The 15,538-nt window shown below is 39.1% G+C and overlaps 1 protein-coding gene across 2 annotated transcripts in view; it reads right to left on the minus strand.

The window, feature by feature from the left end:
• ENTREP1 (endosomal transmembrane epsin interactor 1) overlaps positions 1 to 15,538 on the minus strand; it is a 66,162-nt gene that overhangs the window by 18,534 nt on the left and 32,090 nt on the right. For both annotated transcript variants that reach the window (XR_012516564.1, XM_003935635.3), the window contains exons 3-6: positions 9,122 to 9,232; positions 4,590 to 4,718; positions 2,984 to 3,091; positions 2,717 to 2,850 (exon numbers count right to left, since the gene is read on the minus strand). Coding sequence is in view for 1 of the 2 variants with exons in the window: in XM_003935635.3 (XP_003935684.3) it covers positions 2,717 to 2,850; positions 2,984 to 3,091; positions 4,590 to 4,718; positions 9,122 to 9,232 (482 nt within the window). In the remaining variant the exon portion in view is untranslated. The remainder of the gene's footprint in view (positions 1 to 2,716; positions 2,851 to 2,983; positions 3,092 to 4,589; positions 4,719 to 9,121; positions 9,233 to 15,538) is intronic.

Genomic DNA, 15,538 nt, shown 5'->3' on the forward strand with positions numbered 1-15,538 from the left:
AGAGTAAAAAGCAGGTCCATGTTCATGAAATAGGTTGGAGACTCCTTGATTCCTGGCTCAAGCCAACTTCTGAGAACAGAGATATCCTGGAGTCATGGGGGTAGTATGCATGGCCCCTCCTCTATTACAAATCAATTCACAAAGTAGCCAACCCATCTTTGGACAGAAACCTCAACTGCAATCAGGCTTCCGTTTATTACAGTAACACGAGAAGCCTTTTCTCAAGGAGATACCAATGCATGAAGTGGTTGTATTTATAGAAGTTAAATAAATAAACCCCTTCTGAGAGGTCATAATACCTTACAGGAAATGGGGACCCTCTGCTGTGTGAAAACTCTGAATAAAGCTGGTCATAGAAATAGTAACAAAAACATTCATGAATATTCTTGCCTGTCTGCTTACGAGAAAGAAAATTACTAATTGAGTTAGTTAAACTGTAATATCTATAAACCTGATTTATACTGTGAATCTAGCAAATTTTTAAATTTTTTGTTAGAACATGTATCTAAACGTGAATAAGCTCAGCCCTTTTGAATAAAGGAAAGTAGACTGCACTCTGATATTGGTAAAATTTTTCAAAATCAAGGTGTTTGCCCATTGCTAATATAATTACAGGGCTCCAGTCAGGTATTTTGGACTGGGCAATGTCTTCTTTCTCACAAGACTATAGTGATTTAACTCCCTCCTTCCACCTTCTTTCTAGAAAGCTCTGAGTGATAAAGCCCTTGATGAGAAGCTTGTCTGTTTTCTCCCAAGCTGGATTTGGCCAGAGGCTGTCTCAGGACTCAAGAGAGACAAATCCGAGGATGCACCTTGATCTTAAAGAGTGGAAATATCTGCACTGAGAAGCAGTATTATGAGAAGCAGAGAAGAGAAAGGAAAGTGAGGAGACAGGAAGGTCGGGAGTGCTCAGAGCACACTGCGGGATGGCACGGCTCCTAAACCCACATGAGTCACTTTCCCTTTCTGCCACTGCAGGAAACTAAATCTGTCTATTGCCTCCTCCTAGGTCAACGGAGTGCTCATCCGCAAACTCAGCGCCAAGGAATTCTTATTGGAGAGGGTATTTCTCATCCCCACCATGAAATATCAGTCATTTTTGCTGTCCTCCAATGTTCCCTCTACAGACAGCCTGAGAAAGGACTAAGATTTGTACAAATGTGTCCTCAGGTACAGAAAGAACATGTGTTCTGCTGCCATACCTCTTCTGCCTCTGTCATTCTTGGCTCATTTCCTGAAAGATTAGGGAAGCCATCCCAGCCCCTGAGGCTTTGAAATTCCAGTAGAGGCCACTCCCTGAACACCAGAGAGGCCGAACTGTCCCATGGGCCTAGCCCAGGCCACCTGTCACCCAGCTTACACCCCCTCCAGCCCCTGCCTGAGCAGGCAGGCGGGGGAGGGCATAGAGGTAGGGCTCGGGTATAACTCTAAGGGACAAGTCAGTAGCTAACCCACTGAAAAGAACGCTAACAGTGTCTGGGTGGCCGCCCCACTGGTGACGTATCTCAAAGTCACATACGGTTGCCCTGGATATTAGAAAATGCTTCTCTAAAAACCTCAAGCTCAGCACCAAATTGGTTTGATCAGTCTCTACATGTACTACAGCAATTAAAAAATAGACATTTCTGGCCCTCTGAATATGAAGCTAAAGACACTAGTCTTTCTGTGGAATTGAGAGATTTTTCTTTAAGAAAGTTAAACAGAGGTTTGCTCATCCTTTAAACTTTAAACTCAGCTTAAGGTCACTTCCTCCAGGAAACTATCTCTGACTGCCTTACCACTCTGGGTTAAGTGGACCTTCTCTGTGCACCAAACATCCCTCTTTTGAATACTATTGTGATCCTTCCAACATTTTAATGACCTAGACTATGAGCTCCTTAATGTTAGGGGAGGAAGCAGGTCTAGCTCATTTTGAATTCCAATAACCCAGCACAGCAACTACTAAGCAGCAGAGGATCCTGTTTGTTGAATGAATAAAAGAAGTCTTTCTTTAAAAAGGTTTGATTCTATAAGTTGCTAACAATCAGACAAAGGTATGCGGCATTTCATTATACCAATAATAATCCTTGATATTTAAGAAAATCAAATTTTTGAGCTTGAAATTTGAAAAGGAAAGTAAGTATGAGATCTATTTTTTCTAGACCAGGGAGATACAATTAAAAATTAATCTCTTTTTAATGGCTAGGAAGAATTTCATGATTGGTGAGACCTGCTGATGGTGTTACAATGAAACATCGATTTGGCCTAACTGGAAGTGTTTCCAAGGCAACAGCGGCTCTCAGTCATGTCAGATTATAGCTGTTATCTCCCTGGGTGTCAGTTTTCCGTAGAAAGCTAATTGAAATTGAAAATGTCTATCTTTAGGTTCAAAGTTTAACTTTTCTTTGGATTCATCTGGTTTATCAGACAAAAAGAGACAGAGAAAGTAAGACAGAAAAGAGAGAGAGAGAGAGACAGAGAGAATAGAAACCCCTGAAAAATAGTACAATTGGTTTTCAATTTTCTAAAGAAGGCTGGCAGAGGTGGACTCTCTAAAAGCCAGACCTCGGGGTTCACCAGCTGATTTTGTCACTCATTAGGCTAATGTTGCTTAAGTCAGGCACAGTTTTTCTTTTTCAAAGAAAAGTCGGATCTCATGCTGTGAGTTATGGAGACGCTTCAGTCTTCAGAGCCCACAGCACCCCACTCAGACTGCAGGGGAACTCAGGAATGATACCTGCGGTTCATCCGGGGTGTGCACGAGTAAAATGTGGCAAAATAGGAAGGGGGAGGCACAGGCGGCACAAAGTCATCAGGGTCGGGGATGTGTCCATGATCTTCCACTTCTTCAGCAGAAATCTGGGATTCATCCTGATTAAACAGCAGCTCAGTTAGTCAACAGCCTTCCTTACAAAGGCACGAGGAGAGAGGCAATGGATGGCAGGAAAGGGTCCACGGGCTGGCTCCGCGGAAACATGGGCATGGCGCCCTCGGGTAGACTTACGATGCAGGATCTCCTGGTTGCGAATATCTGGAGGTAGCGGAGGGCGGCGGCCACCAAGCAGACGGTGGTGGTCAGGGCATTCAAGGCACACAGGGCAAAGAGGACTTTCTGGGGCAAGGAAACAATGGCAACACTAAGTACTTCAACACGCATGACCAGAATACAATGCAGACACTCTTAAAAATGATAGTAACACTCTCTCCATAAGACAATTCTCAGGAGAGGGTGCATGTAAAGGACTTAGGTGGTATTTAGTTCATGGAAAGCGCCCCAATAAATGCTGGCTATTATTATGACCCTCATGCAATAATGTGTACTTCTTAATTCAAAAAACTTATCTTAGAAGCTCCCTGTCATAGAATGACCTGGTATGACAGTACTTTTCTTTGCAAGCAACAGAATATTGTCAGGAAACGTTCCTTCCAGGAGAGCAATGAGTTTCTCTTCTGAGGCTGATGTCCCCAGGGATAGCAATTCCCAGCCTCCTCCCTCCCACAGCCTCCCACCAGGACAGCACACTGCTTAATTTGTGGCCACTGATTCTATTTAAGAGCAGTTGGCTGCGCTGCCCCTTGCACTTGACGAGGACGCTGCAGGGGCCGGCCCAGCCAGCGTGTATAAGGGACTTGTCTCCACTAAACACATATCTCAAAATAGCAGCAAAGCCCATTCCAAAAGCTTCTGTTGCTACAGTCCTGGCTCCTTTAGTGGGGCTTTCCCCAAGCTAAGTCCTGGCTCTGAAAGTTTGGGGGTGACTCAGCTACCAAAAACGCAGAAGCCATGGAAAGCAGGCCATCTCTACATCCCACACACCCCAGAGCTGGTAGCTTGGAACAGTTGTCTCTTTGCTTGGAGATTCTTCCTCCTCACCGAAATGAAACGCAAAACAAACATCTAAAGAAAGCTGGCGGAAGTGGACTCTCTAAAAGCCATACCTCTGGGTTCACCAGCTGATGATTTCGTCACTCACTGAGCTAATGTTCCTTAAGTCAGGGCACAATTTTTATACAACTCCCTGATGAAGGCTAATTGGGTATTTCTCTTCAACTGGGATCATCTGTTTGTTTAATCTCTTTGGTTTATTATAATTGTTGCTTATTAAACAAGAGCTAAGGGGCTTCAATTCCCCCTATATTTTCTGGCCAGTCTCTCTCCTTAGGATATGTATTGCAGACTGGTAGCACTCAGTGGTCCATATGATCCACGTAAGCAAACAAATGAGTATCAGAACAATGACACAAGTGTGCAACTTAAAGGTTTTGCTAAAAGCTATACCATATATACGTGTGTATGTATACATATACGCATATGCATATGTGTGTATGTGTATACATATATATAGTCAGCTCCTTTCCATTTTTTGCTGTCTTACAGTTCTCCAACACAAAGAAAACTATTCATACACAGTTTAACACACATAATAACCCATGGTTCTTTCTGCATTCAATTCTGTTTCTGGGTACCAATGAGGGGTCACTCACATGTGCTTTCCAGCAGCTTAACTGTTTGAGGGAGGTAACAAAAAATAAATATTTCAGGTAACTTGGCCTTCTTTGGGGGCTTGGTGGTGTATTTATCAATGGGGGTGGGAATCTGTTCAAGGTACCTTAAGTAGAAGGTGAACAGCACTACAAGGCTGAACCGGAAAGAGTTTCAAGGCATTTTCTTTGTCTGTGCATTTGGCTGGTTGAAATTCTTCACAACAGAAGCAAATCTTGCCTTCACCTAAGTCCACCTTAAGGGAGGAAAGGTAGAAAAATACTTTAATTATTAAAGAAAGATACCCTGGCTCCACCATAGAGCACCAAACATGTAGAATGAGATACGGCAGGGTTCTGTGTCAGGCAATGTCTCTGTTGGTCAGGATGGGCTAGGGTACGGCATGATAACAACCAAAACGTAAATTTCAGTGGCTTTCCCAACAAAGGGAATTTTAATATTCCTCCTCTCTCCTTTAAAGTCTCCAGCTGAGAACTTCCTGTTCTTATACTAATCCTGTTTAGAACTAACAGATAAGCAGTTAAATGAGATGAAGTATCAGCCTGCATTCTGCTCCTGTACGTGGGTCCCACTCTTCCCCAACAGGAACCAAATTCACTTTTTTTTCCCAACACAATGCACTCTGATTTCCATTTTTTGCACTTGGTGCAAGCCTTAAGATCTTAACCTGAAAGCTCTATCTCTCTCAGACAGTGCTAGGCATCATCTTATAAAGTACTCCCTTCCCAGACAAGTCCACTCTTGATACAAAGCATTCAGTTAAGTGGAAAACCAGGCCTATGTGGGCTGCACACACGTGAGTGCTTTACTCATACGACATAGATGCCCCACTCTTCAGAAATTTCAGCTACCTGCAACCTCTGGAGTGAGCCAGTCTGGATGGCAAAATTTTCCAGATGGGTGAAATTTAATTCCTTTAAACAAATCTATTTGAAAGTTTACTCATTATGCAAATGATCATGAATACCAATTAATTTGCCCACTGGATACAAAGAAGCCCTGAGACTATGTGCAAAATGATTCCAGGCAACTGTGCCCTGTGTGTTACTGCTCCCCTATTCTTGATCCTTGCAGAATCTAATACCTTCACCTCCATTCCTAATCCCATCTCTGCCCAATATTTCTAAAACCTTGTTCTCACTTCTCATCAGTCACTTCAGCCTATCCACAAACAAATCTGTAGAAGTCCCCCTGATGCTACATAACGAGGATCGACCCTGTATTCTTGGTGCTTTTGCCTGAAGACGTCAGAGCCTTGGCTTCCTCCCATCGCCTTTCAGCTGCAGTGTTCTTAACCCTACCTGCACATTCGAATATTCTGGAGAGCTTTTTAAAAAATGATGATGCCGTGCCAGGCGCAGTGGCTCATGCCTGTAATCCCAGCACTTGGGAAGGCCGAGGCGGACAGATCACGTGAGGTTGAGAGTTCAAGACCAGCCTGACCAACATGGAGAAACCCCATCTCTACTAAAAACATAAAATTAGCCAAGCATGGTGACACTTGCCTATAATCCCAGCTACTCGGGACTCTGAGGCAGGAGAATCACTTGAACCCGGGAGGCAGAGGTTGCAATGAGCCAAGACTGAGCCATTGCACTCCAGCCTGGGCAACAAGAGTGAAACTCCGTCTCAAAAAAAAAAAAAAAAAAAAAAAAAAGATTATGCCATCTTTGGCACTCAGGAACTACAAATTAAAGTGACAGTGAGCTCTCACTTTGACCTCATCAGACTGGCAAAACTTTAAAAAGAGAGAAACTCTCTTTGCTGATGGAGATATGGAGAGCCACTAGTAGAAACTGAGTCACTGGTGAGTTTAAGCCCTTTAATGAAGGAACTGGCTCTCTATTTTAAATTAAAAATACTCACTTCCCCAACGACTCTAGAAAACTCTTGAGCACCACATGATCCAGCAACTCCATGCCAAGGTATTCACTCAAGAGAAATGAAAACTGCCTCCCCTAAACAATAATGTTCACAGCAGCTTTGTTCATAATACCACCAAACTGGAAACAACCCCAATGTCCATCAACAGGAGAACAAAAAAACAAAAACAAATTCTAATATTTTTATAAAATGAAGTCGTGTTCTAAAAAAAGGAACGAACAAGAGATACAATATAAAAATATGGAAGAATTTCAAGAACATTATACTGAGCAAAGAAGTCAGACACAAAAGTGTTCAAACCATGTGACTCCATGTATATGAAGTTCAAGGACAGGCAAAAGTAATCTATGGTGAAAGAAACAGGAACAGTGGTTGCCTATGAGGGAGTAGAGACTGCCTGAAAAGAGACACCAAAGAATTCAGCGTGATAGAAATAATGTTTGGAGTATAACAAACAAAATTTGTTTGGAGTATAGAGATTGTTTGGAGTGTAACGTGAGTGTATACATTTGTCAAAATGAATGTATACGTTGGTCAAAACTTATAATGAACTGCACACTTAAGATTTGCGCTTTTCACTGTCACTTTTACCCCAATTTAAAAATAATGGTTAGAATAATAAAATGGTTGAATTTGTAATAATAAATGAGACAAGCAGGAGAAAAGACATATTACTGAGAACAATTCTTTATCCTGGAAACCTACTTCCTCTTAGGACTAAAAGTCTCCCTGAGGATATGCCAAATGATATTAATGGCAGCACTCTGTCTACTGGCCAAAACCCAAATCACAACAGACAATAACAAAATAAGGAACTAACTTGGTAAAAGAAATCCAGGGTGTTAGTCTTCATTTAATCTATCTCTAAGTGATACATCTTTAAGTGATAAAAACAGGCTGCAGGGAAGTACATACAATACACCCCATTTTTAAAAAATCATAAAAAACCCCACTGCATACATATTTATGTAAGATTACATGACCATGAAAACATTATGAAATATAATTCCCCAGCCTGTTACTAAGGATTTGGGGTGACAGATGTGGGCAGAGTGAGAAAGAGGAGAGAAGAGCAACCCCTTGCCCAAAAAGGTTTCATTTGTCAATAATTTCCCCAAAGGAAAACAACAGTTATAACATGATCCTGTTGATTACATGTGTTTTTGTGCATAAAGAGATGCTTAACACACAGCCAAATTTTTATTTGTTAGGGGGAATTCAAACCATATTTAAGTTCTGCCTAACACTTCATGGCTTGCCCAAAATTTTATAACTGTATCATCAGAAATAATCACAGAGTTGGTTTTGTGATAGGAAAAAAAATTATTAAAAACTTAGTGCAAACCATATTCTGATATAGAGAATATATGAAGAACTTCTACAACTCAATAACCAAAAAAAAAAACTTAATTTTAAAATGGGCAAAAGACTTGTAGAGACATTCCTTCAAAGGAGGTATACAAATAGCCAGCAGGCATATGAAAAGATGTCAACATCACTAATCATAAGGGAAATGCAAATCAAAACCAAATAAGGTATCACCTTATACTTGTTAGCATGGCCACTTAGAAAAAAAAAGCAGGAAATAACAGGTGTGGAGAAAGTGGAACCCGTGTGCACTGTTGGTGAAAATATTAAATGGTGCAGTTTCCTCAAAAAATTTGAAATAGAATTACCAAATGATCACTTCTGGTTATATGTCCAAAAGAATTAAAACCAGGGAACTCAAAGACATATTTGCATGCCCACGTTTATTACAATGTTATCCAAAATAACCAAGAAGTGGAACCAACCTAAATATCCATCACAGATGAATGGATAAACAAAAGGTATCATGTACAATGGAACTGTACAGTCTTAAAAAGGAAAAGAATTCTAACACATACCACAACAAGATAAACCTTGAGGAGATGATGCTAAGTGAAATAAGCCAGTCACAAAAAAACAAATAGCATTTTATCCTGCTAGTATGAGGTACCTAGGGGTAGTCAAATTCATGAAAGGGAATGTGAAATGGTGGTTGCCAGGGGTTGGAGGATTGGGAGCTGTTGTTATTTGATATGCACAGACTTTCCGTTTTGCAAATGAAAAGAGTTCTAGAGACTGGGTGTACAACAATGTAATATACTTAGCTCTACTGAACTGCAGACTTAAAAATAACTAAGATGATAAATTTCATGCTATGTGTATTTTACCATAATTTTTTTTCCTTTTAAGTTCAGTGATGGTACAGGTCCACAACCTCTTGCTCACAATGCTAAAATCCAAAAAGCTCTGAAAACCAGAAGTCATGATACAGCCTGCTGTCCCAGACTCCACTATGGTATGTGCAAAATATTTCATCTTTTAAAATTGGAATAACTCTAAACGCTGACACACACCTGGCCTCTAAAGGTTTCAGATAAAGGACTGTTGACCTTTATTCTGGCAATATCCATTTTTTTCTCTTTAGATGAAAACATTCAGAGGCTGACTGACTGTGGACACCTGATCCATCCATTCCCTAAGTAATGATGCATTATATCACTATGGTTCCAGGGTTTCGCTGGCTGGTCCCTGCTTTGGAAAAAGTAATTGACAACTTGGGTGAAATAATTAGCAGGCAGGTCTTTGTTTTGTTTTCCCACTTCCTGTTACCCACTTCCGGTTTCACTTCAGGACAGTTGCCTGATGTTGAATCTTACAAGTCTTGCCAGGAACATCTGACAAGCCAGGGTCTGCCTAGATGCATAGTGATGTTTTAGGAGTGCTTACCAGATCACACCTGGGCACACTGGACACAAACTGGGCCCCTTGGCAGCCTAGGACAAATCCCGCTAGATTTAAGAGGACACAAACCACAGAGAGCAGCACAAAGAGGTTTACCTGAAATGAAAAGAGAATGGACAGTTAGTAAAAGATAACAGCTACATTCAGACATAGTTTTATCTGATTTTTAAAAACCCACATTCTCTTCCAAGAGAAAATTTTTTTTAAAAAAGGGATCAGAACTGTGTTTTTAATGTACAAACTTTTTTCACATTTTAGAGTTGTTAAAATTGTGCTGAAGGATGCCATTGACTCTTAAGTCTTCTTAGTAATTCTTACTCCCTTATCTTTCATCCACATATTACACTAAGCCCTGGCTATCTCCTCCTTGAGCCACTCTTATTTTTTTTCTTTCAGTTTTGTGGGATCAGCAGTAAATAAACAAATGGAGAACTCCAAAATATAAGTGAAACCTCAGGACATCAAGGAGCTCAGAGCCTTTACTATCCAGAAATCACAGTATGCAAATGAACATAAAGATGTGTCTTTTTCTCCATTTTGAACACTTTAGGTACTAAACAATGCATGCACAAAGATTTTCCACGTACTTTTCTCTAAAGTTAATTATTACAAATATTACTTCAAATAATTTAAAAATTGATAGCAGTCAACTGAGAAGCCAGTGTTTACTGAGTACAAATTAGAGATTATGTAGGCTTTTCAGCTTGAGAGCCATGATTGTTAAGGAAATAAAATCTTATTGCAAATACAAAACCAAATATAAAAGATTAGAGGCAGTAATTATCAGTGTTGGAACCAAGCGTCAATTCAGGTAGCTGATATGTCAGAGGTGGCTGGTAAATGAGTTCACATATGAACTCTAAGGAAGAAACCTTGTTCTTCAACTATTGTTATTCCAACTCAAGCTTGAAAGCATTTCCCCAGACTCATTTGATGAGTCAGTGTTTAATATCGCATGATGCCACTTCACCTAGGGGGAATTCCTTCTTCTCCAAGAGAAGTTTGGCTTCTTTCCTTTTATTGTTAATTTGGATGCAGCCTGTCATCAGATCTTGGGGAAAATACTAATGGAAGCTGCTGTTGTTACTGCTTCCCAGGCTGGATTCCTCAGTGTCTATTGGACTTGACTTGAGCAGCATATACAATATGCCCCTTCTTGCACTGTGTCATTTATGATTATGCCACAGCTTCTTGGAAAAGGAGAATACATAATTGGCAAAGGACACAGCTTGATCTTCCCACATATGCTTCTATTACATACTAGCGGTTGCTACTCAAAGAAATCTAATATAACTGGAATCTTTATATCCAATAACACAATCACTGTTACTGTGGAAAGTGTTGAGTTTTTCTTAGGAAATTTTCTTCTAAGATCCCAGCACTTTGGGAGGCCAAGGTGGGGGGATCACCAGTTCAGGAGTTCAAGACCAACCTGGCCAACATGATGAAATTGCGTCTGTGCTAAAAATACAAAAACTTAGCCAGGCATGGTGGCAGGTGCCTGTAATCCCAGTTACTTGGGAGGCTGAGGTAGGAGAATCTCTTGAACCTGGGAGGTGGAGGTTGCAATGAGCCGAGACTGCACCACTGCACTCCAGCCTGGGCAACAGAATGAGACTCCATCTCAAAAAAAAAAAAGACTGACAAAACCACGTGTTGGTGAGGATGAGGAACGCTTGGATTCTCAGAGACTGCTTGTGCAAGTATAAGATGGCACAACCACTTTAGAAAATTGTCAGTTTCTTAAAAATTAAATATAAATCTCCCATGAAGAAGAATTGCAAATAATTTACGAAGCCACTGCCAAATTCTACCAAACTTATAAAGAAGAAGTAATACCAATTCTCCTGAAACTATTTTAAAAAACTGAAAGAGAGGGAATTCTCCCCAACACATTTACAAAGCTAGCATTATCTTAATACCAACACCAGACAAGGACACAACAATAAAGAAAATACCCAATGTTCCTGATGAACACAGACACAAAAATCCTCAATAAAATGCTGGCAAACTGAATCCAACAGCACATCAAAAAGTTATATATCATGATCAAGTGGAATTTATCCCACTCATGCAAGGATAGTTCAATATACCCAAATCAATAAATGTGACATATCACGTCATGAGAATGAAGGACAAAAAGCACATGTTCATCAATTTTAATATCCCTTCAATGGACTAGGCATAGAAGAAACACACCTCAACATAATAAAGACCATATATGAAAAACCCACAGCTAATACCACATTGAATGAGAAAAAGCTGAAAGTCTTTCCTCTAAGAACTGGAACAAGACAAGGATACCCACTTTTACTACTTCTATTCAAAATAGTACTAGAATTCCTACCCAGAGCAATCAGGAAAGAGAAGGAAATAAAAGGCAGCCAAATTAGTAAAGAGGAAGTCAAATTTTCCCTCTTTGCAAATGACACATCTTATGGCTAGAAAAATCTAAAGACTCCCCCAAAAGACTCTTAAATATGATAAATAAATTCAATATAGTTTAAGGATACAAAATCAACATTCGAAAACATCAGTAGCATTTATATATACAAATAAGAAATGAGCTAAAAAAGAAATCAAGAAGGCATTCCCATTTACAATAGCTACAAACATATATATACACACAAACATATATAACATATATATGATATATATGTTTGTAGCTATATAAAACACCTAGGAATAAATTTAACCAAGGAGGTAAAAGACATCTAGAAAGAAAATTCAAAACACTGATGAAAGATATGGAAGAAAACAAATAAAAATATAAAAATACATCCCATGTGTATGGATTAAAAAAATTAATATTAACAAAATGAGCATATTTCCCAGAGCAATCTAAAGATTCATTGCAATCCCTATCAAAATACCAACAACATTTTTCACAAAAATAGAAAAATAAATCCTAAAATTCACATGAAACCAAAAAAGAGCCCAAAGAGCCAAAGCAATCCTGAGAAAAACTGGAGGCATCACATTAACTGACTTCAAAATATACAAGGCTATAGTAACCAAAGGAGCATGTATTGCTATAAAAATATATAGAGAGACTAGATGTGATGGGTCACACCTATAATCCCAGCAGCTTAAGATGCCAAGACTTCAAGACCAGCCTTGCAGCATAGAGAAACCTTGTCTCAAAAAAAAAAAAAAAAAAGTTTAATTAGCAAGGTATAGTGGTGTGCGCCTGTAGTCCCAGCTACTTGGGAGGCTGAAGTAGGAGTTTTGCCTGAGCCTGGGAAATCAAGGCTATGGTAAGCTGTATTCATGCCACTGTACTTCGGCCTGGGTGACAAGGCAGCACCCTGTCTCAGAATAAAATAAAATTTAAATTAATAAAAACAGACATATAGACTAATGGAACAGAATAGAGAACCCAGAAATAAATCCAAATATTTACAGTCAAACCAACTTTTAACAAAGGCACCAAGAACATACATTGGAGAGAAGACACTCTCTTCAATAAATGATGCTAGGAAAATGGAATAACCATATTCAGAAGAAAAAACTAGACCCCTATTTCTCAACATATACAAAAATCAACTCAAAATAGATTAAATACTTAAACATAAGACCTGAAACTAGGAAAATGCTAAAAGAAAACATAGGGAAAACACTCTTGAACACTGGTATAGGCAAAGATTTTATGGCTAAGACCTCAAAAGTACAGGCAACAAAAACAAAAATAGACAAATGAGACTATATTAAACTAAAAAGCTCCTGTGCAGCAAAGGAAACAATCGAGTAAAGAGACAACCTGTAAAATGAGAGAAAAGACAAACTATTCCTCTGACAAGGGACTAATATCCAGAATATATAAGAAACTCAAACAATTCAACAGCAAAAAAACCCAAATGATTCCATTTAAAAATGGGCAAACAATGTGGACAGACATTTCTCAGAAGAAGACATACAAATGGTTAACAGGTATATGAAAAAGTGCTCAACATCACTAATCATCAGGGAAATACAAATCAAAACCACAATGAGAGACCATCTTAACCTAGTTAGAATGGCTTTTATCAAAAAGACAAAAATAACAGATGTTGGTGAGGATGTGGAGAAAAAATAACTCTTACACATTGCTGGTGGGCATGTAAATTAGTACAGCCATATGAAACACAGTATGGAGATTCCCGTAAAAATAAAAATAGAGTTACCATGTGATCCAGTAATCCCACTACTGGATATTTATGGAAGGGAAAAGAAATTAGTATATCAAAGGGATTCCTGCACCATTATGTTTACTGCAATACTAGTCACAATATCTAAGCTATGGAAGCAACCTAAGTGTCCATCAACAGATGAATGAATAAAGAATATATGGCATATATACACATTGAAATGTTTAATTGGCCATAAAAAATAATGAAATCCTGTCATTTGCAGCAATCTAAATGGAACTGGAGGAAACAAGCCAGGCACAGAAAGACAAATATTGCGTGTTCTCATTCACATGTGGGAGCTTAAACAGTTAATCTCATGGAGATAGAGAATAGAATTACAGTCACCAGAGGCTGAGGTGGGGGTGTGGGGGTGTGGGGGATAGGATCAAGGAAGAGAGGTTGGTTAATGGGTACAAATATCAATTAGATAGAAAGAGTAAGTTCTAATGTTTGAAAGCAGAGTAGGGTGACTATAGTTAACAACAATATATTGTATATTCCAAAATAGCTAGAAGTCATGAAATGTCTCCAATACATAGAAATGATAAACACTCCAGGTGATGGATATCCTAAATATCCTGATTTGATCATTATATGATCATTATTTTGTTGCTATACATGTAGCAAAATAGCACATTTACCCCATATGTCCACATATTATGTATCAATTTTTAAAAACTGTATTGAGTGAAATTAGCCTGATACTGTATGACTTCACTTACTTAAAGTTTAGAAATAGACAAAATCGTCTATAGTGACAGAAATTAAAAGAGTGATTGCCTATTTGGGTTGAGGGCAGGGAGGGAGGAGATTGACTAGAAACACATGAAAATAATGTTCTGGGGTGATAAAAATATTCTACCTCTTGTTTTGGGTGGTGGTTACATGCATTATTCCAATTGTCAAAATGTAGCTAACTGAACACTTGCAATCTGGGACAGCACTGTATATAAATCATACTTTATTTTAAAAAAAGAAAATCCGAAATCTAGCAGTCAAGGCAGGATTGTGAGATCATACAATGAATGTGGCTACTTCTAAAATGTCTGACTGACAAGCTGAGAAAATGCTCCAGGGAGTCACTGCCTAGTAGGCTTCGTTTCCCTCCTATGCTGGAGAGACAATTACAAGTCAAAGTCAAATCCTTAGAACGCCACTCCTGCAAACCTCAGAATGAAGACCTGGGGCTTCATTTGAACACACAGACTGTGTGCAAAATCACCATGCACTGTCCTTCAACTTAATTCCTAAATATGACTTTATTATTATGTTATTACAACTCTGGTCAAACTTAGCCAAGTGGTCACCTGAATTACTCTAGCATAGACAACTGTGGCATATATTAGACGCAGCTCTTTCAGAAGTTGGATCATGTTCCAGGATACAAAATATTGGAGTCATAAAGAACTCAGGGTTTACAGGGACCTTCAGAATGGACCCGTCTAGGTTTAACCTAGTTATAATGAGATCACTTCCAAGACCCAAATTTACATCCTAAGCTTCATCAGAGGGCATCCCCCTTGAACTGAAGACAATAAAATATCAGCTGCCGAAGTACATTACAGTCACAAAGACTACTCAGCCACATCTGGGAAGGAGAATAATTTCTTATATTTCTTATAAGAAATTACTCTTGCCTTATTAAAAAAAAAATCATTGCAGGTGATTGCTAGGCATGGAGTTTCTCTTGAAACTCAAATGTGAATCTGAAATCTGAAGATCTGGCTCAAATTCAGACGTGTTTCCCACTTGTTTGCTGTGGTATCTTAGGCTAATTCTGTGAGACTTTTCTCATCAATTAAGTGGATCGATCTTCCCACCTACCTCATGAGATTATTGTGAGAGTCACATAAAATGATTTATATGAAAGTCATTCGTAAACTGCAAAATACAATGCACACAGTTTTATTATTGATGGGTATTTCCTCTTTGCAGGGGCACCTTGTTATTACAAAGTGAATTTCACAAAACATTTCACTAGGTTTGGTGTCAAAATTTCATTCTTTTGCCTGTGACATTTGAATTTATGGCAGCTGGAAAGGACACTCAAATTGTAAGATAAATCTGCAGTTACATTATTTCCAAATGTTGTCCAAAAAGAATGATGTCTGCAGCCTACTTTAGGAATCCACTCTACACTGGACCACTGACATCTACATGTGGGACATCTCCTGTTTGCCCCACCACAGCCTCTCTCCACACTTACTCTCCCTTTACTCTACCCATGCGAAAG

Source organism: Saimiri boliviensis, chromosome 2 (assembly GCF_048565385.1).
Source record: "Saimiri boliviensis isolate mSaiBol1 chromosome 2, mSaiBol1.pri, whole genome shotgun sequence".
Lineage (NCBI taxonomy): Eukaryota > Metazoa > Chordata > Mammalia > Primates > Cebidae > Saimiri > Saimiri boliviensis.